The 21,397-nt window shown below is 47.3% G+C and overlaps 2 protein-coding genes across 3 annotated transcripts; both read right to left on the reverse strand.

Annotated features, from left to right (window-relative positions):
* Positions 1 to 1,110: 1,110 nt before the first annotated feature.
* micall2b (mical-like 2b) lies at positions 1,111 to 9,721 on the reverse strand. Of its 2 annotated transcripts, XM_029157268.3 has the most exons (16): positions 9,434 to 9,721; positions 8,641 to 8,689; positions 6,939 to 7,080; positions 6,667 to 6,848; positions 6,428 to 6,555; positions 5,600 to 6,295; positions 5,348 to 5,523; positions 5,147 to 5,210; positions 4,770 to 4,864; positions 4,578 to 4,636; positions 4,204 to 4,327; positions 3,903 to 4,005; positions 3,427 to 3,500; positions 3,159 to 3,273; positions 2,972 to 3,018; positions 1,111 to 2,117 (listed from the first exon to the last, which is right to left on the reverse strand). In XM_029157268.3, the coding sequence occupies exons 1-16, from the start codon at positions 9,574 to 9,576 to the stop codon at positions 2,041 to 2,043; spliced, it is 2,274 nt and encodes a 757-aa protein (XP_029013101.1). In that variant the 5' UTR covers positions 9,577 to 9,721; the 3' UTR covers positions 1,111 to 2,040. The 2 variants fall into 2 exon arrangements, with proteins under 2 accessions (XP_029013101.1, XP_029013110.1); XM_029157277.3 differs by lacking the exon at positions 8,641 to 8,689 and having other exon boundaries at positions 9,434 to 9,567.
* Positions 9,722 to 12,159: 2,438 nt separating this feature from the next.
* On the reverse strand, positions 12,160 to 20,475 carry gaa2 (alpha glucosidase 2). Its single transcript, XM_041071994.2, is given in 22 exon segments — positions 12,160 to 13,199; positions 13,355 to 13,501; positions 13,612 to 13,776; positions 13,896 to 13,994; positions 14,075 to 14,216; positions 14,292 to 14,440; positions 14,532 to 14,683; positions 14,903 to 15,036; positions 15,129 to 15,150; positions 15,153 to 15,245; positions 15,341 to 15,425; positions 15,508 to 15,621; positions 15,716 to 15,826; positions 15,911 to 16,042; positions 16,846 to 16,964; positions 17,443 to 17,562; positions 17,653 to 17,749; positions 18,104 to 18,269; positions 18,350 to 18,495; positions 18,854 to 19,402; positions 19,473 to 19,566; positions 20,331 to 20,475. Coding segments are annotated over 21 exon segments (2,898 nt in total). The 5' UTR covers position 19,566; positions 20,331 to 20,475; the 3' UTR covers positions 12,160 to 13,136.
* Between the last annotated feature and the right edge of the window lie 922 nt (positions 20,476 to 21,397).

Raw genomic sequence — 21,397 nt, forward strand, 5'->3', positions numbered from 1 at the left:
TTGTGGTCCAGCAGCATCAGATCCTCTGTTAATGTTGAGTTCATAGTAAGAATTCAACTGTGCCTCAGTGAAACTCACTCAAAGTGTGCATGAATGAGACGCGAGGCCCCGCTGCGTTGAAATGAAGCAGCTCCACGGCACATTTACGGGCGGCGAAGGCCCCGACGTCCCGCTTCACGGACGCATCACCGCGTTCCGGCCCAAGATAAACACGTTCTGAAGCTGAACGCAGACGTGATTGATTCAGACAGCGTGGAGGTGAAGGAACATTTCATCGTAGCGTCAACAGACGCCTTCACGCGCAACGACAGGAACAGGGGAGCGATTACACACACTAAAACATAGACAACAACAAGCAGCGGCTAAAAGCCCGTTTCCCTTTTCATCATTCATCCTGTTATTTGTGCTGCTCCATTGTTGCCTGTGTGAGTTTCACCGTGTCACTCAGGACTAAAGACTGTGTGAGCTGCCATTTTACACTTCACAAAGACTTTTCTGTGCCTCAGATATAAATAGGAGTATATATTCTCCTGGCCGTAGGTTCAAACAGAAGAGGACAACGAAAGACAGCAGTGATTCAAAGCTGCTGAGATGCTGAAATTAATTGTGGAAATAAAAAATGGGGACGCAAACTCGTAGGCACTGTGACAAATAAAAAGCATTCATCCAAAATGTGGTTCATTACAGAACTTCTATTTTACAGAATATGGTAATAACAATGCTGATGATTTCAATGTGGTCTGTGCCTGAAAAGTTCAGTCAAACTGCTAAATATTCTGGAAGTTAGACTCAGACTGTTTCTTTCTATTTGTCATTCTGGCATCTGGCTTGTTACTGTTTTAATACACGTCTGTTAACAAAGGACAAACTCCTGCACCAAAACTGAGCAACGCACGTTTCAAACCATCAATGTGTTCTACGCTGACACGCAAAGACCTGGAGGTTGAACGTTCAGAGCTGCTGCTGACATGCACAGGCCCATGGTGCCCCCTAGTGGCCACGCGGGGAACTGCAGCGCCACCTGTTTAAAGCCAACAGCCATTTGGAGTCAATGTGGTTGAGCGCAGAGCAGTAAGTCACATATGCCGACATATTGCACCGTGAATCAAGTTTAATAATATCTTAGCAACTTTATTAAAGTCATTGATTTCAAATCCAGTCCACAGTTTCAGCTTACACAACACATAAAAAACATCACAGGGAGCATTAACTCATACACAATCTTAAATGATAAAAACGATAGGTTCAACACAAACTGATCCGTTTAGCCGGGACACAAAAAAACAAAAAACTTTAGTGCAAAGAGGAGTAAAATTGCAACAAACACTGTTTGAAGACTAAAATCACATACAGATCCAATATGGACCAGTTCTTCCTTTTCAGGACTAATAAACATCCATCTTTTACTTTTATTTGAGTTACTTAAACCTGCAAATCACATTTACAAACAAAAGTTCCTAAACCTGCTCCACATTCAAGTACAACATTTTGGGAAACACTGTAGAGTTGAACTGCATCAGCTTTAGCTCAGCAGCGGCCACAAGTCCATGTTTATTGGCTGTTAAATAACCAATACGATGCTCTGAATGAACACTTGTGGTTAAAAGAGAGAAGCAGCGAAACCAGCGCATGTTCAGCAACAACAACAAGCGACTCGGTGTCAAAAGTGACATGTAGTGTGAACAAAAGCACGACCAGAGAGCAAGGCACCTCTGTAAGCGGCCTTGTTCCCGTCCAACTCCAATTAGCATCAGTGTTACAACAGCATGTGTGGAAGATAGAAGCCGTGTGTGTGTGTGTGTATGTGTGTGCATTAAGTGGCCAGATTAGGACTAGGAGGGGATTAACACTAACAACTGGAGGAGTGACCCAATCACACCGAGGCTGGTGAGTCATTAACCCCTCAGCATCATCTGTGTGTGTGTGTGTGTGTGTGTGTGTGTGTGTGTGTGTTTAACAGAACTTAACTGATGCACACACGCGTGCACATACGCACACACACACAAGCGAAAGCAGCAGAGCATCGGAGGCAGAGGAGCGTCATCCCTCCTTCTTGTTTCCCCAGTTGAACAGTTTGGCCATTGGAGACTTCTTCTTTGTCTTTTCCTTCTTTATGTCTGTGCAACAGAGAGACAGAAGACAGAACTAGATCAGATCAAAAACAGTGATGAGGTCAAATCGCGTAAAACTCCAGCATTCAACCAATAACGACACCAAAAAGGTGAAAGTCAAAATTGTGGGCATCTTGTACCGTCTGACGTGTGTACGTTTTAACGTATGTCGTCAGCGGCTGCCTGATGCAAACACACATTTTAAATCAACATGAAAAGCTAAATAACTCTCACGCAGACGTGTTTTAACCTTATAAACAGGAAGTGGCATCTTCCTTGTTGGAAGCATTCGAGCTCTGGGCCTCAGAGGACAGTTGTCTGAGTGAGATGCTGCGTGTGAACCGCTGCCGCGCCTGAACAAACTCAGGCACTAACTTTATGAATACATTGCAGTGATGCTTGGTCTTTGGCCCGTGGTCGCCTTCGCTCGCTGCTACACTGCGACCTTTCGCCGCCGTTCAATAAATCTCCTCCATTTCAGGCCTGTTTTCCCGGTCATGAATTGCAAATGAAGCCGGCTTTAACTCTGTTCTATCGGAGGGTCAAATTAAGCGGCGGCATTATCCATTTGTTTAATAGCAAATGGGGGGGGGGGGGGGGGGGGGGGGGGGGGGGGGGGGGGGGGCTTTGTTTGATGCTTTTTCCATTAGCAGTCATTACTTCGAATGAGGCGAAAACATCGCCCCACATCCACACGCGTCCATAAATCACAAGCGGAATTCTATCTACTTCAATTAGAGGCGTCCATGATGAAAGGCGTCGATTGGATAATTTATAAGGCAGCTGAGTTGCACTGGCACCAGTTAATGAACAGAGCGAAGGGGGGTCACGCGGCCTGTGGAGGTGGTGGAGACACTCACTGAAATCCATCATCATCTTGTTCAGCTGTTCGTCCTCCTCTTCCTCCCTGAGCAGATGAAAAGTCGACGGATGCGTCAAAACATCATCAATGACATCATCAATCTGGTCTCAGGCATCAGAATAAAGCCAGTCCCAGTCCAGGCTGACCTCGTTCGTTACTGGGGGACACTTTTAATATTGACTGACCGGAGTCTGTCCTCATCCAGACCCTCCACGATCGCGTTCCTGTCGTTGACTATGTCCATCAGCTTCTTCATCAGCTGATCTTCTCTCATCCGATCCAACTGGGTTTTCACACATTCTGAAAACGCGCGCACACACACACACACACACACACACACACACACACACACACACACACACACACACACACACACACACACACACACACACACACACACACACGTCAGTTCGAGCTCCACCTGCTTCCGTCGCGTTCCTCCCACGCGCTGACCTGGTTTGTCCATCAGTCTCCTGAGTTCCTGCTCCACGCTGGGCTGCTCCTCCTCCAGCTCCTGGGTTCTTCCTCTGTCAAAGCAGGTTCTTATTATTCATTCTTATTATTTAGTGTATTTCACATTCAAGGTCAGGAATCACATCATATTTAATGTGACCAAACGTGCCATGTTAACGTTTATCCTGTTTGCTGTGATTTAAAGCATTTCCTACATGAACCCAAAGCCTCAGCGTTCCGTCCACGGATGCACAGCATTCGTGTGTTACTGAACATGTTCTAAGGGACATTGGTGGAGTCTCTCTCTCCTCTGGCCACTGCAGCCGTGTTCCAGGACGTCCCGCTGGGCGGCGGAGGAGGGAGCACACAGGGAATTCAAACTGTCAGCCTTCTGGCCACAAGTCTGTTTGCCCTAATGTCTAAACAGTGGCACGGCCTCTCCCTCAGCGTGTTGGTGCGAATGCGTGCAGACTCACATGTAGTTGAGTTCAGACTCCCGGCGCACGGCCACCTGCTTGTTCCTGATCAGGCCGAACCACTCGACCATGAGCTCATCCATGAGGGAGTCGTCTTCACCCTCTGAGCCACACACACACACACACACACACACACACACACACACACACACACACACACACACACACACACACACACACACACACACACACACACACACACACACACACACACACACACACACACACACACACACACACACGTTTAATCCCTTCATTCCCCACAGGGAGGAGCCGTTGCAGTGGAGCCCATTCATTCCACCTTCTTCACTCTTGCGCAGCTTCATCTCCAGCTCGACTCCTCTCTTCTCCAGCTCGTTCAAGTTATCCTCAATCTCCTGAAGCTCCTTCATCATGACGTCTTTGGGAATGTAGTCTGGCTTTGTCTGCAGACGTCAAAAAGGCAGAGATTCAGCACAGCAGCAAAATGCACCAAATAAAGAACCACTGTGAATATATGAACACATAATAATAAGTGTTTGTTCAAAAACAAAGACGTCAGTCAGCTTTAAACCTGTTTGCTATCAGTGACTTCAAACACTCTCTCTTTCCCTGTACTTTCAGCTGCTAACAGACGACACCTGACTCCCGGTCAACCCGCTCCTCCAAACGACACTGACAGAGAAGCTTCAGTACCTTGGAAGCGTTGGACCTGGTGCCGTTGGCGGTTCTGTCTTTCTGGCCATTCTGCAGTCCTGAAGTGGAGAGAGATGAACCAACACAATGAAATTACAGTCTTTGCACTGTGAAGTAACTGGATGAGGTAGCAGCAGTTTTTAATACTGATTTGGTATTAAGCCTTCAACCAGGTCAGCGCCGTTTTCTTACCCTTAGACACAGGAAGAACAGAAGAGGGGGCGGGAGTCTGGGCCGGTCCAGTGGTGCCAGCCCAGGGTTTGAGGGGCTGTGAAGGCCCAACCGGTCTAAGGACAAAAACAGAAGACAGAGGGCGTCACCATCTACTGCCTGGCTGTAGGTGAGGTCCCGTGGGGAAAGCAGCTCCGAGCATATGCTCCAGCCCGACTGCACTCAGAGGAGAGAGGGCTCAGAGGAGGCTGGAACAGGAGCCACAGACGGAGGCTGGGCATTTGGAGGAGCAGCAGGAAGAGGCTTCCTGTGGCAGGAGTGGTGGGAGAGATGGATGGGGGGGGGGGGGCACAGAACCGTGATGGAGCCACTGATGCAGACGATGACAAAGGTCTTACTTTGCGTCTTTAGCGACAGGTTTGAGTTTGGACCTCCAGTCTGCAGGCGTCTCGCTTCCCGAAGCTGCCGACAACAAACAAAATGCGTCACACAAGCGAGTTCATCACTCTGATTCTATTCTGGCTGAAAGATGAGCTCGGTCCTAATGAATCGACACCGTGTCAGCATCGTTCACTGAGGGAAACTAAGCCTGCATTTACACGTGTGGGCCGGTGCGGCGCTGCCGGGCCTGAAGCCGCCCCTGTCTGCAGCCGCGGGCCCGGCCGGCCTGTCCACGGGCTGCAGGTCCGCGAGGATGGACGGGTCCACCTTCAGCTTCACTCTGCCGGTGCCGAAGCCCGCGTCCCTCCTGGGCGTCTCCACCGGCGCCTCGGCTCTGCAGAGAAACGGCGGCGGCGTTACAGCTTCCGGCTCCGGATGTGAAGCGCAACGAGCCCGACGGAGGTTCTTACTTGTCGGTTTTCTTCAGCGCCACGTTTGTCCACGCAGGCCTGTTGTTGTTGTTGTTCTCCTCGGTCAGTTTCTTGGAGATGAAAGCCGCCGCGGATGCTTTTGCTTTTGCTTTATTAGCCTCATTGTCGGCCTGTTTCGCACCCACAGCGGCTGCTTTCGCCTTCTCTCCGCCGCTCGGACTCGGTTTTCTGCCGCCACCCACCGCCGGCGCCGGAGCCGGGCCCAGGTCCGCTTTGGCCTCCTGCACCCTACTGGTCCCTTTCGGCCCTTTCACATCCACACTGATGCTCGAAGTCTTCTTCTCCTCATTGTTCGTGGTGTTCTCCGGCTGCAGGAACTTGAGCTTGGCCTGCTGCGTCCTCTCCGCCGTGGCTGAAGCGGGTCGGGTGGAGGCGTGGGTGGTTGTTGTGAAGGTGGTTCCGCCGGTCGTCTGTGGTTTGGGCATAAAAGCGCTCCGACCTTCCTTAGTGGTGGAGGGGGAGCCCGCGGGGGGCCGGGAGGGGGGCGAGGTGGAGAAGGAGCTGCAGAAGGTTGAAGCGGTGCCCTGCTTCTCTGAGGCCAGTCTGGAGGGAGCCCAGCTTGAACTGGGTGTGGCGGTTCTAGCCGGGTCCGCTGGAGGAGTCCATTTGGAAACATTTGGGGTGTTTGTGGGTAGAGGTCTGAGAGGTGAGGTCGAGTTCGTGGACGCCTGCAGTCTGACAGGAAGAAAAAACAAAACCCATTCATCTGGTTTTAACAGGAGCCAGAGTCTGAATCTGCTAATTAGCTTTTACAGTTAATTAGAAATAACTCTTAAGATGCTTTGAAAGTTAAGTTGATTTCCGTACTTGGCACAGTTCCTGTGATACAGCTTCCCGTCCACTAGATGTCGCTGCACCAAGTGCACGTGCTGGTCGCAGGCCACGCACAGGTTGCTCAGGGTTCCTGACTGCTGGGGCCTCTCCAGCACCGCGTCCTGGAGGAGGAGACGAGCAGCGGTGACGCACGAGGCCGGAGCCCAGTGGCCGGTTCTGTGTGTAGCAGCAGTGTGGGTTCCCCTCAGCACGGCCGCAGACGGGACACTCACCTGCGTGGCGTTCAGGGGTCGTCTGGGCGCGGGCCGCGGGCCGCTGGACGGGGGCGGGGGGCTGTTCTGCCTGGCGGGCTTGGGGGGGGGCACCAGCGTGGCCACCACAGGCTGGTTCTTCTTCCCGGGCGACGCGTCCGCGGGGCCCTCGGCCGGACGCTTAATGCCGCCCATGCCCCCGACTGCGTGGAAACACATGCAGCCGGATGAAGCTGAGGGTGGGGGGCGGACGCAGAAGGCGCAGCGAGGCGCAGCGAGGCGCGGGTACTCACTGGGGGAGCGTCCGTGGAAGTAGTTGTAGTACTGGGAGACGTAGGTCAGGATGCTGAGGCGGTCGGGGACTTTGAGCGCCACCATGTCCTCCGCGTCCAGCAGCGCCGGGATCCCCAGCTCCCGCTCTGCGACCTGGAACGCCTGCGAAGGGCGCGCACACACACACACACACACACACACACACACACACACACACACACACACACACACACACACAAACACAAACACACACACACACACAGAAACACAAAACCAAAACAACACACACACACAAACACACACACACACACACACACACACACACACACACACAGAAACACACACACACACACACACACAGAAACACAAACACACACACACACAGAAACACAAACACACACACACACACACACACACAGAAACACACACACAGAAACACACACACACACACACACACAGAAACACAAACATACACACACACAGAAACACAAACACACACACACAGAAACACAAACACACACACACACAAACACACACACAAACACAAACACACACACACACACACACACAAACACAACACACCACACACACACATAACACAAACACACCACACACACACCACACACAAACACACACACACACACACACACATAAACACAAACACACACAAAACACAACAAACACACACAACACAAACACAACACATAAACACAAACACACACACACACACACAGAACACAAACACACACAAACACACACACACACAAACACACAGAAACACAAACACACACACACACACACACACAGAAACACAAACACACACACACAGAAACACAAACACACACACACAGAAACACAAACACACACACACACAAACACACAGAAACACAAACACACACACACAGAAACACAAACACACACAGAAACACACACAATCCGTCCGCATGAGTGAGAAGCTCACAGTCACAACACGTCCAGTCAAGTCAAGACGAACATGTTTTAACCTCACGCTGTGGATGCAAGAGGCTATTGTTTCAGAGATGAAGCGATTCACTGATGCCTGGTTTGATAAGAGGGAAATCAAAACTTTCTAATTCACGTTCAGTGATTCCATGGAAGGGAACACAGGCCCAGGCGGGTGTGAGCCTTCAGTGAGGGCATCGTTTACCTTCTGTGCCGTACGGTTTCACCTGAAAAGTGAAAGGATTCACGGCTGATAACTGACTGGACTTAATAAATAAATGAGAGCAAAGCATTGGTGAGAAGCTAAACTCCATGGGTCCAGGTGGAAACCGTCCGTCTGGCAGTGACTTCAGCCGCTGTTGCCCAACTTCCTGATGCTTCATCCACAGCCGACATGTCGACGCACCAGTAGCTGCGGGATATTACTTTTACTCTGTTTGGTCTGAAGCAGCGGTGCTAAATCTCACCTCAGCTTCTGAACGCATGCGACGCATCGACGTGTGATGCAGCTGCAGGACGGGTCACAGAAACACTTCAAGGCCACGCAAAACGGACAAATCACACAAAAAGGCATCGTCCAGACGCGTTCCACTCCATTGCATCATCATCTAAATGATGTTTTACGTTATTGTTTCCTCTCCGGGTTTTTGTGTCTGGCTGAGAATGATGATAATGACTACAGCTGCTTCCCTAAAAAGGAGTCAAACAAGGTTCCGGTTCCAGAGTGAGGTCAGAATAAAGAATGTAAACGCGTCCTACCAGTTTGTTGTTGTCGTACACATCTTCCTTCTTCAGTGAATCAAAGTTGCTGCAACAGGAGGAAAGACACGTGAGTCAGACGACGTGTGATCCAACTTCCTGTGTGAGGCGTTCGGAGCGAGGTCCGACAGAGCGTGTGATGTTCAATCATCCACATCCTCTTTATTAAACGCACCCCTGACGGTGACGGCGTCCCTGATGACGCCACATCAAAGTGTCCACTGTGAGCAAACTGGAGCTGGGCTTTTCGCCCGCACTGCGTGGACCCGTGGAAACAGACACGCGCCTCCACGCCGCTCCGGCTGCGCGTAAAAGCTGGAGTGGGAACGTGGAGCAGCCGCGTGAGAGGCAACGCGAGCGAAGCCAGACGTCCCTGCGCGGCACTGGCCGTTTGACAAGCAGTCCAGCGTTTACGGACCTCACGCACACGTCCTGAGACGCTCCACGGCCGTCAGGAGCAACGAGCAGGGCTCAAATCAAAGCAGCTTCCTACTTTCCGCGTCCAGATGCCACGTTTCATTTTACTTCCCCGCACATGACGTTACAGGTCCACGCAGGAGTTATCCCTGCGTGTTTCCACACCGGCCTCAGCGGCCGGAGGCCACAGCTGAGCTCCACGTCTCTGCTCCTGCTTTTACTGTGGATCCGTGAGGCCTGTTCCCCATCATTAAAGACAACGTTAAAGCCGCTCGCGTCGCCGGTACCGCTCCTCGCGACCCGTGTTCGCTCTAAACTCGACAAACACAACCCAACCAGTCACCAACCGCAGCCAGGCGGGTCTCCAGCTACTCACATGAGCTCGGGTCTGTGCTTGTGGATGAGGGCGCAGAACGCGAGGCCGTCCCTGAAGGACGTGGTCATGTTGGTGATGCACACGTCCCGGTACCCCTCGCACTGGACCCGGCACCACTGCTGCAGAGCCTTCACGGCCGCCATCCCGGAGCGCACACGCACCGACGGTTCCGCTGGAGCCGAATGAGAGCGCGGCGGCGCCGCTGTGTTCTCACCCCCTCCCACCTTCCTCCTCCTCCTCCTCCTCCTCCCTCCAGCGACGAACTTTAGAAACTTTCCACAGAAACTTGGACGCACCGGATGCGGGGAATAACGCAAAGGAGGAGTGAGCGCCTGGGAATCACCTCTCCGCCGCGTGACACGGCGAAATGAAAACTACACCTGTGAAAGGTGGGTCCACGGACACGAAGTGGGCGGAGCCAAAGCGCTTCTCTTTTTTCAACTCTTCCTACGTCACATAATTTAATAATAGTTTAAATCAAACCACATCACATGGATTTTGTGTTGAAACAGAGGCCTCATTTAAAAACCAGACGCCGAATAGAAACTATTATTATAAAGGGAATGTTTTATTTTATAGAGTTTTATATTTCTAGTTCATCTATATCAAATTAATTATGCTTGTACATATACAAACCCGATGGAGAAATACCATGTTTTTCTTTCATCAGTTACAAATGTATTAGTGCTGACATGTGCCTTCACCTCAACTCAGGCTCATATGAAATAAAAAGAAGCCAACAACACAGACGTGGCAGCAAATCCAGGATCATCATCTATGTGTGTGTGAACAGGAACAATGTGTAATGTCTATTTAAGCGTTATGTGTTGCTATTTCTGCAGTGGAGGATAAACCAGTTAACCAGGTGTGGTGGTGCAGTCGTCCTGTCCTGTCCTGTCCTGTCTGCAGGGAGTGTTCGCTGATCTGCCTGCTGGTTTCAGGTCTTACTGGGTCAGTGTCATGACTCAGCTTTTGGCTTGAAAGATCTCAAAGCTCATGAAAAGCATTTCACTGACAGCTCAATCACTGCAGACACCTCATTTACACTGTCTTTGCTGGATTTGGTAAACGGGGACTTTTTGAGCACGAATCACGCTTTCAATTTCAGTTTCCTGCATCTTTTTCCTGTGATGATCCCACAGCATCACTGGCCCGTGATGGAATGCAAACATTTAGAAGCAGGTGACGTTTCAGTCACTTGTAACAGGATTCAGTAGTGAGCAGTAAAGTTTGTTTGTACTTCACTTCAACTGTGCAGCATTTATATCATTTGAGTGTTACAGAACACCTTCAGCTCATGTAGCTTTAAAGAAACCGTCAGACCTTTAGGATCCTTTCACTTTTACCTGCTGACGCTGCCGAGCAGATCACAGAGACGTTCCACTTGTTAAACAGGATCATCCGTGCATGCGGGGCTGCAGTTTGTGCAGCTGCGTGTTTTTTCAGTCCCACTGACGCTCACGTTGAACAAACCTCTGGACAAGGAAGAGGAACGCATCAATCCAAGCGAGACGCTGCTTTAGCTTTTTAAAGCACTGAGCTTCTGATGCACAATGATCGTCTGTCAGCTGGGACTCTATTTTTAAACCATATGAACAAATTCCGTCTTCCTGCAAAATGCATTTATTTAGAATCGTTTTGAAATGAATATGCAATCAAACACAGGCAGATTTAATCAGCGTCTGGCAACAATAGGCTTTTCAACAATGTGCAAACCATGACACGGCAATAAATCACTGCTTCTAAGAATGAGCATGAAATGCTCGTGTAGTCTGCGCTTTGGCCCTCTCTCCACACGCAGACCATACAAACACCCCCCACGCACAAATACTTAATCCTCCTCAATCCAGACAGGAAATGCCCTTGTCAGAGGAGCTGAATGCTTTTGGCAGAACCCCGCTGCTCCCGCTCCCTCTCCCTTTGTGCTCGCTCCTTCCCCCTCCGCTGACGTTCAGATGTGCCCTCCACAAACTGCCATCTGGAAACAGTTAGCCTGCGAATGTTTGCACAGAGCCGAAAAACAGGTCTATCACAAGTCTATCAGTAGTTGGGGCCTAATGAGCTCATGTGGGACAAGTCGTCGCTTTCACTTTCCAGAGCTGATGCGTTTGTGTGTGAGCGTTAGGGACAATAAAGTTCTTGTTGGCAGCCGTGACTCATGGGACCCACTCGAAGTTTTTGGCCTCTTGCACAGTTGACTTGTTTTCTGGTCAGTTTCTATGGAGAGAGGCTCATACTATACATTACTGACATTTTTACAGACAAACTAATTTAGCTCTGTCCTCACATGACCCACATGGCCTAATGACAGGCACTGTGATGCTCATCTATCCACATGACAAGAGAGGAGGAGACTCTGGAACCGCAGTTGATAATAGACGAGTCCGCAGATGTAGAAAGACACCGACAAACAGGAAAGTAGTAAATAAGGAGGTTAACACAGAAACAATAGGGGAGGAAATGATAAACATTCTCTAAGCAAAGTGAATCTATTCTCAGGATTTGGATCAACTTATCACTTTTATGTCTGTCTGCACCAGTAAAATGACTTAGATATTATGCAGTTGCTAGGTCCATGTTTATGTTATTTATGGTATGAGTCAACCATATTCCAGTACAATGCAGTGTCTTGAGTTTAGAGTCCAAACTTGCTTAACTCAGGTTAAATCTTAATGTCTCACTATCTTTTCAACAATTAAAACTGAAATATGTTCACAGAAACAACATTAGTTAAGGAATCACTTTTATTTACGTAGTTTGACCTAAAATAATTTCAAAACATCAATAGTAATAACGGGAAGCTCAGCAGAAAACTAACAAAAACCCCAAAGCTTCCAAACTAATGAGATCACTGTAATATAAACACAGCAACACACACAAATAAGGCTTCATGTTAAGCTGTAGGTCACATGTACAGACAATGAAAAAAAAACATATCACCGTGTATCTACGGAACATTTATGGCTGCTGTGTTATCAGTCAATAAAGCCTTGTTCTGCAGTCTTCAGCACTAAACAAACCCATAAACGATCAGATTCTAACAGGACTCATAAGGCACCCGTACCTATTCAACGATCATTAGTGCAAAATCAAGCTGTTCCCTGCATTAACATACCTTCATCATATCACATCACAGCTTCTCAGGAGGGTAATCACTTCATTTATTGCACCTCATGCTTCTGCTGATGAGAGATTTTTAAACCATACAGAAACAAGTGTAGAGGTCAAAGCTAGTAGTCTCAGATGCTTGTAATGAATATTAAATGTCTATGTGGATATTCCATGGATTGTGTAAACTACTGCACGTCGGTGATTTGTTATGGCTTGTCTCAGTAGCCTTTGTCCTAAAGCCATAAAAGCTGATGTCTCACCACAGATAACACAAACACTCATCCATCAACCCCGAGTCTGTTCACTGTGTCTCGTCTCAGAGTCTTTTTAGAAACTAAACAAAAAACAAAAGCTACAAAATAAAGGTGCTGACTCTGCGATTTAACTTGAGGATGTTTGCAGCCACAGGATGAACAGATTGACCTTTAATACTGTATAGAGAGGCTCTGACATGCACGTTCAGAAGAGCCTGACTGCTTGGAAACGCACATATTCAGTGTACCACAATACCCTGTTATAACTCCTACAGGCTGCAAAGTCCCAGCATCTGACCCAGTAGTAACAATGACAAATATGACAGAAGAGGGACTGATCATATCCAGGTGATAGTGAAGTTTTGACCGAGGCTGAGCGCAAGGTCTGCAACTGTTAACACCTGCAGAGAGAGGAAGGAAAACCAAGGTCAGAAGACAAACACAGGGCGATCTGGGCATGAGTCGCTGTTGTAGAGAGTGTGATCAGGCACTAAATGCCCCTTTACCACATTGTTTCAGTGGCCAAATCAGTAACAGGCCCAGCCCCGAATCTCACCTGGTTTTCTCTGTAGGTGAACTGTGCATCTTTGGAGTTGACCAGCACTCTGTTTGGTTTCTGCTTCACACCGTAGAAGGTGGTTGACTCCACTGTGAGGACTCTGGCCTCCGGGTTGTTGTGGAGCACCTGGGACGTCAGTGTTTTCTAAAGAACAAAGTGAAGGACATCACATCACATTGTAACCGCACAGACCAACGCTCTCTCTTTATCAGGCGTTCTTATATTTGGAGGTAAATGTACTTGCGCTCGAGCACCTGAGCAACGGTGAAGGTGACGTAGGCATACTGCTTGGTTTCATAGGTGTCAATGGTCTCCCCGTCGTCCCAGAACAGATCTCCGCTGGCTGAACCATCGTCAGACAGAGCCGCGACCAGATGGAGAGGCTGCCCAGTGCTCACCCACAGGGTCAGGTTGGGCTTCTACACAGAATTATTGCACACTAGGCTAAATAAAAGGTCGACACATTCCTTTCTTTGTAAATCATCCAAAAACAAAACATTGCCTTAAAATGATACATTACACGGTCTTTAATTTCTACCTGTGTTGGAAGCACAGATCCTTCACGCAAATGAAGGTTGATCTTGTCCAGAGGAGCGCTGAGTCGAAGCTCTTCACCTTTACTGCTCAGAGAGTCCCCCTGGGAGGAAGAGGGGTTTTCATGGGCATGCGACACACGTATGCACCATTCAGCTGTAGAGCCGTGCGTGGAAGCCTTACCGTGTAGAAGTCATACCACACACCCTCTGGGAAGTAACCATCTACATTATCAACTCCAGACTCCAACACTGGTGTCACCAATAAACTCTTCCCCCACAGAAACTGTTTGTCGTTGCCATAGGTTTTGACATCATTTGGAAACCTGTTGAGTTACAGGAAACGTTATCAGTTCAGTGAGGAAGCACAAAAGACAATGGTTGTGTTATGCGGTACTTACTCAAACATTAGTGGACGTGCGACGGTGCGTCCGTGAGCATGTGCATGATGAAAGAGGGTGTACAGGACGGGGAAGAGAGAATAACGCAGCAGTAGAGCCTCCTTCATGGCTGTGCGAGCCAGAGGGCTGAACGCCGTGGGATCCTGAGGCTGTGATTAAGGTTCAAATGTTACTTCACAACAACTATCTGAGCAATCCTGCCCATCGTGTGTTGAGGTGATGTTCACATAGTGATGCTACCTTCATGCCAATAGAGTTGTGGTTGCGTGTGAAGGGATAAAAAGCTCCAAGCTGCGTCCAGCGGACACACATTTCCTCCTCTGGCTCCTCACTGAAGCCACAGATATCTGCTCCCACCAGTGGTATTCCCAGAAGGTTAAAGGTCAACATACCTGAGGAAGGAAAACAGAAATGGAAAACGGTTCTTTGTTTGAGCAGTTGGAGGCTGAGCAACTGAGACTATTCGACAGAAACACTGAACTGACACATTATCTTTGAGAAACAGCATTTAACAGCAATCATGTTATTTATCCACGCCCCTGTTTAAATATCCAACATTTGAGGACAGTAAACATTTAAGTATTACAACAGTGTCCATCTTCTGATCCCACCTGCTATAGATGTGTAAAGATCTTTCCAGTGGCTCCTGTTATCTCCCAGCCAGTGGCCAGAATACACCCCCTGACTGGGAAAGGTGGAGCGAGAGATTACAAAAGGCCTCTTGCTCATGATCCGGCTCAGAGCACTGGAACAGTATCAAAGAAGATATGAAGAGAAAGGGTTAGAAATGATTCATTAATTCTTTTCAATAGTGTTGTGTGTCTTAACAGTGTTTACCTTGCAGAGGCCTTAGCTTCAAAAGTCCATAGAGGCTGTGCATATTGTAGTGTATGGACAGCTTTTGTTGTGCCGTGGCACACACGGTCTTAGCCCTTAGCAAACCCCCGAGGATGCCTTCAACACAACACATCGCAACTCCACATTCAGAAATGGTCTTTGTATACTTGCATTTATGGTAAATATAGTTGTGTGACATTTTTTACCCTCACCTGGTGTGTAAGGAGGGTTTTCAAGACTGTTTGACGGACAGCCATTAGTGGATCCGTCCATGAAATTGGACGGCTCGTTCATGTCCTGAAAAATGAATCAGATGGACATCATTTAATTTAGTATCAGTGGTTTCCTTTACGGTAACGCCGGACCTGTCCATACTTACAATCCATAACCCATCGAACGGCACCTTCTCATGGAACCTCCGGAGGTTTTCGTACCACCACTCATGAGTCGCATTATCAGTGAAATCAGGATATGCTGTCAGACCAGGCCACACCTGAAGAAAGCAGCAGAGGAGAACTGGGCCTAGAAATCTGTACGACTGTTAATAACAATGTTTCCAGTTGGAGTAACACTGATTTATATCTCACCTTCCCAATGAGAGTTTTTCCTCCAGCGTCTTTAATAAATACGCCTCTCTTCAGCCCTTCGTCATATGGCCAGTACGAGCCCTTTGGCTGAGCGCTGCTGATTCCTGGATCCTGCAGGTTAAAATGTAGCAGTCAAACAAACACAAATATGTGAAAAAGCAGAAAGGAAGCCAAGTTAAGTTCACTAATTAGTACCAGGATCATGACGTAGCGCTGGTTATGAGAGTGCAGGTCTTTAACCAGGTCAGGCAGAGTGGCAAAGTTTGTGGAGTCAAAAGTGAAGTCCATGAATTGGTCCATGTAGTCTATGTCATTCCACTGGACGTCCTGCAGACACAAAAATAATAATTGCAAACCCATCCATCCATCCATCCATCCATCCATCCATCCATCCATCCATCCATCCATCCATCCATCCATCCATCCATCCATCCATCCATCCATCCATCCATCCATCCATCCATCCATCCATTTTCATCCGCTTATCCGGGGCCGGGTCGCGGGGGCAGCAGTCTAAGCAGAGAGTTCCAGACTTCCCTCTCCCCAGACACTTCCTCCAGCTCTTCCGGTGGGACCCCAAGACGTTCCCAGGCCAGCCGAGAGACATAGTCTCTCCAGCGAGTCCTAGGTCTTCCTCGGGGCCTCCTACCGGTGGGACATGCCCGGAACACCTCCCCAGGGAGGCGTCCAGGAGGCATCCGAACTAGATGCCCGAGCCACCTCAGCTGGCTCCTCTCGATGTGGAGGAGCAGCGTCTTTACTCCGAGCTCCTCCCGGGTGACAGAGCTCCTCACCTTATCTCTAAGGGAGCGCCCAGCCACGCTGCGGAGGAAGCTCATTTCAGCCGCTTGTATCAGTGACCTTGCCCTTTCGGTCATGAAACAAAGCTCATCACCATAGGTGAGGGTAGGAACGTAGATTGACCGGTAAATTGAGAGCTTTGCCTTTCGGCTCAGCTCCCTCTTCACCACGACGGACCGATACACCGACCGCATTACTGCAGCCGCCGCACCGATCCGTCTGTCAAACTCACGCTCCTTCCCTCACTCGTGAACAAGACCCCAAGATATATAATTGCAAACAAACTACTAAAATAATTACTAAATGCTGATATATGAACTCCACTTTACCTGAGGGATCTCATTATTTCTCATGCTTTTGACAACCTCCCAAGTAGACTCACTCGTGGTATAACCCCAGCGACAGAGATGATATCCTAAAGCCCAATAGATGGGCATAGCTGGGTGTCCTGCAACAGCAAAGAGTTAAAGTGAATGAGGGGACCGAAGTGGAGAAAAAACAGCAATACAGTGTGATGTGCTAAGCCCACAATGTGAACCATGATGCGCTAGTGAGGCACTGCAGCATCAGAGCAGAGAATTTAAAAGACTGTAATAATTACATAAACAAACTAAATATCCTGCTACCCTTCTATCCCTCCTCCTTTCCCCACTGTGCAACCTGTTGGCAGAAACAGCACCACCACCTGTTCATCTCAGTGTTTGCAACAGTGGACAGAAATACTACTGTAGCTAATTTTACTCCAGATGAGGTTAGATGGTTCTCTACATTAAGGGTTGGAAACCAACATGATGTCGAACTACACAAATTAACATTCAGCAACTGCTAGTGTATAGTCAGTGAAATGACGCAATGCCGGTTAAACAGAAGCACTGCACATCATCACCGAGCAAGAGTTGATATGCAGATTATAAACTTCTACTGACCTATGACGTCAACATACTGTTCAACGACTGCAGCGGGATCAGGACCAAGAAAGACGTAAAAGTCCAGGATCCCTCCGATAGTCCGCCAGGTGAGGGCTGGGGCTGGCTGGAGGACCACATCTGCTCAACAGAAACATGCAGCCAAGAGCCTTACTGCATGTAGTAGAAACTGAAGTGGAAGTAAGAGGGAGAGGATGAGCACAGAATTACCCATTGCGTTGCTGTTGAGTAGGAAGCAGCCATGTGCCGTCCCTTCATTCTCCATGGCCAAGTAAAATGGATGTACCCCGTACAGGTTGGTCTTTTCCTGCATTGTACAGAGGAACACGCCAACATGACTGAAGTGGCAATTTTTTTTTCACAAGCAAGACCCAAGACACATTCTACACAACTGCAACATCCTGGGTTCAAGCATGTCACATGGCTAAACTAAAAGTTTTAAAAGAAAGACTATTCTATTTAACACTGGCTGCGTCCTAGAAAGCTGCTCCAGTGAGGCGGGGCTTCCTTTAAGTGTCATGTAACTATCATTACTAATATTAAATTCATCTATCTATCATCTATCCATATTTTCTTGCTACATCCAACAGATTGGAAAAGGTCCATTGTGTACAGCAGCTCACTTTGAGAACCACAGTTCTCAAAGCTGTGGTTTCCATACCGTTGGGGGTACGTCTCTCGCCCACATGGTGAGGGTGTTCCAGTGAACATCATGGAGAAACGTGGAGCGGTGTTCGCCCAGGCCGTAGATAAACTGACTGGGGAGGGAGGTAGACAACTGGAGGAACTGATCAGCGTAGAAGAGAGGAGCCACTGTGGTGTTCAGTCTAAAATGAAGAAAGCAATGTTTGTAATGCCAACTCATTCCTAATGTGTGGCCATTTTAGAGTCCTAAAGTAAAACTTACACTACTGCTCCTGTGGAGCGCCTCTTCACAATGAGACCAAAGGGGTCTTTGGAAAGCTCTACAGTGTACTGAGGACTCTGTGCCTTCTTGGTGGTGGTGGGTACAGGGATAGGCACCTCGAACCTTGCATTTGAAGGGTCGGTAATCTAGATTTAAAAACATAAAAAGAAAAAAAACAACTGGGTACTTAGGTTGCACATCAGAGAATGCAACTCAAATAAGTCAAACCACAGTAAAGTTTATGACAGCACATTTACAACTGTTTAAACCTTAGCACACACACATTAACAGTGGTGTGGCAGAGCCAGCTTTTTATAGGTGCTAAATTGTCATGACAATGGTGCTGAACAGGTAGTTTAACGCTGCTTAGTAGGTCTTGCATGCTGCAATTAGAAGCATTGCTGATGAGAGCAGAGCGTAACAAAAATCAGAAAAAGATTTCAACATGTTTAAACTCGTTAGACATCAGATTCTACTATTTGGTGCAAGTTTAAAAATACTCACCCTGACACGTAGACGTGTATCTGTCTCATGTAGTACGTCCAGCTGTAGAGTGAGGATATCAGCTGGGTAATAGGTCTTCACCTGCCTCACAAGTTTAGCTCTCTGTCCCAGTGCTGTGTCTTTAACCGACACAAGAGAATATGATGGGAAATCTTTAGGATAGAAACACCAAGGGATGCCATTCTTTTGTGGCGGGCGAGTGCCAGGAGAGGGAGTGGGGTTAAAGCAACAGTTCCGTGCTTCACACAATTCTTTGGTCACAACCACGTCTCTTTCAGGGTAGCAGTCAAACCTCCACGCCTCTGGGATCAAACTGCAGGCCTCATGGCGGAAAGCGGCTGCGGTGTTGTTGACTTGTCTTTGGGTTGCATTTGATGTGGCTGGCTGTGGCGGTTTGTGTGGCTGTAGGTCAGATGGACCATGCAGCCAAAACATGGTGCCAAGCAGCCAGGCTCCACAAAGAACTAGCAGCAGGCAGCCAATTATCAAGAGGCCTGTGGTGACAGAGCACGCCGGCCTCCGGGGAAGTAAGGACGCTTCTTCTAGCTCCTGAAAATACAGCAAGAAAAGAAATCACGGACACAGACTATTATAATAAAAAATGAAAATATGAACTCACAGAAACATCTTGCTGGATGCGACGCGGCTCTGAAGACAAAACTGCAGTAGAAAACTGGATATCTTCAGGGTTTAGCCTCTCGTACGACACCATCCTGAGAGAAGATGTTTATCAAATGAGTGACTGAAGGGAAAGACAGAAGATGGAGGGACAAAGTTCACTACAGTGACTAATATCATTTCCTGCTAAGTGAAGCTGCTCTGAGAAGTGAAGACATGAGTTTCACTTTAACTGGTTTGCTTCTCACACTGCAGCCAAAACACAAGATCTGCATGACACAATAATTACATTACAGGAGAAGAATAAGGGGATTTCTGTGGGATGATTTTGGTTTGTATAACACAGAAGAATCAGTGATGAACACAATTACACCATCATTAACCTACAGTAAATATGTTGAATAGGAGGACATTGGTGCAATGCTTTTCAAGTTTAGCCCAGTTCGTTGCTCTAATAAAAGTACCGGCGTTACGTGTTTTACCGTAATCTTGAGTTGCTGTATTTCTACAAAACAACACTCTCACGCCAAGAAACCTTAAGATCGATTAGCCAACAGGTTTTTAACGTTTTTGCAAATAGCATTATGCTACAGCCAACTTCAGCGTTTACGAAATAGACAACCTTGATTGACTAGGTACTCAAATGAGTTAACAAAGACGACATTTTACCATTTAAACTTAGGCCCAATAAACCAGACAGTATAGTTAAGAATAGCAATAACTAGTAGCCAGAAAGGTGCAGAGCCACTAACTTGCTAGTACACATTATTGCAGCATTAGCTTATATTAGCATCACTGTAATGTTAGCCAACATAAGCTGACTAGGGCTAACAAGGGTCATTACGTCAATATCACTTACCTGGATGTCGTTTAAATATAACCCGCTCACAAAGTAGGAAAACAACCAACAAACAGATTTGGATAGATTATTTGATAATTATTTGTAAGGCTGATAATCTCGGCAGTGTACATGGTGTGCGGCTTGTTTATCTTCATGCCACATTCACGTCACCTCGTAATTCTTCAACATGACTTGACATCGGCTAATCTCTGTATAGGCTAATGACAACCTAAAAAAATGTCCTATTCTAATGTTGTCATTTAAGGCTGTAGAAATCTGTGTTTGCGAATTGTTATAAGGTTGTTTTTTGATTTTGTTTTTAAGTCGTTGAGCGCTTTCTCATGATGCCTTCAGGAACTGCTGTGAACTTTAGAACACTTGCGAACAGCCCAGCTGCCTATAATGTTTTGATGTATGTACCATATGTGTTTGAGCCAAAAAGACAAGTGCAGGATTAATGATTACCATATTAATAAAGTTATCATGCCAGATAATAGAATTCTACGGCTCGATGTGCTTTCAGCATGCACATGTAAAAGGACACCTACTGCATATAATGTAAAGAAAGTCTACTACTATATGTTATTGAATGTCGAGGCAAAATTTATACAACTACTCCTACTAGATGCATGTTAAATTCCTTTTTCTCTAGCCATATAAAACACCCTTTTTATTGTCATGTTTATTACTGATAGCAGTCTGACGTTTGTTATTTTTGTTTGTTTGTTATCTTACTTTTTTTTTTTAATCTATGTCCAGTTTGGCTTAAGATATGTGCGTTATATGCGCTTCCTGAAGATGTTCTTGTTAATTATTTTACTGCAAAAAACCCTAGTCTCTCAGATATGATCAAAATGAAAATACCCATACGCCCATTATATAAATTTGAATAATAGTATAGAATAGAATAATTAAAGTCACTTTGTTTTACATTTGATAGTAAATTAAAAACACAATTCACATTGTGAAAAGCAGAAATATCGTTGTAACATGTTCTAAAAAGCATGAGGTAAATGGACTTATTTTGCACTGTTGTTTACAACCTATTGATCTCTGGTTTTTACTAGTATGACCTGGATGTACAT

Source organism: Betta splendens, chromosome 1 (genome assembly GCF_900634795.4).
Source record: "Betta splendens chromosome 1, fBetSpl5.4, whole genome shotgun sequence".
In the NCBI taxonomy this organism is placed as follows: Eukaryota; Metazoa; Chordata; class Actinopteri; order Anabantiformes; family Osphronemidae; genus Betta; species Betta splendens.

Coding starts and splice junctions, on each gene's coding strand:
- micall2b (XM_029157268.3), bottom strand. CDS start 9,576: ATGGCGGCCGTGAAGGCTCTGCAGCAGTGGTGCCGGGTCCAGTGCGAG. Junction 6,849..6,938: donor CTTCCACGGACGCTCCCCCA/GTGAGTACCCGC, acceptor GTTTCCACGCAG/TCGGGGGCATGGGCGGCATT. Junction 4,006..4,203: donor GCTGCGCAAGAGTGAAGAAG/GTGGAATGAATG, acceptor TGTGTGGCTCAG/AGGGTGAAGACGACTCCCTC.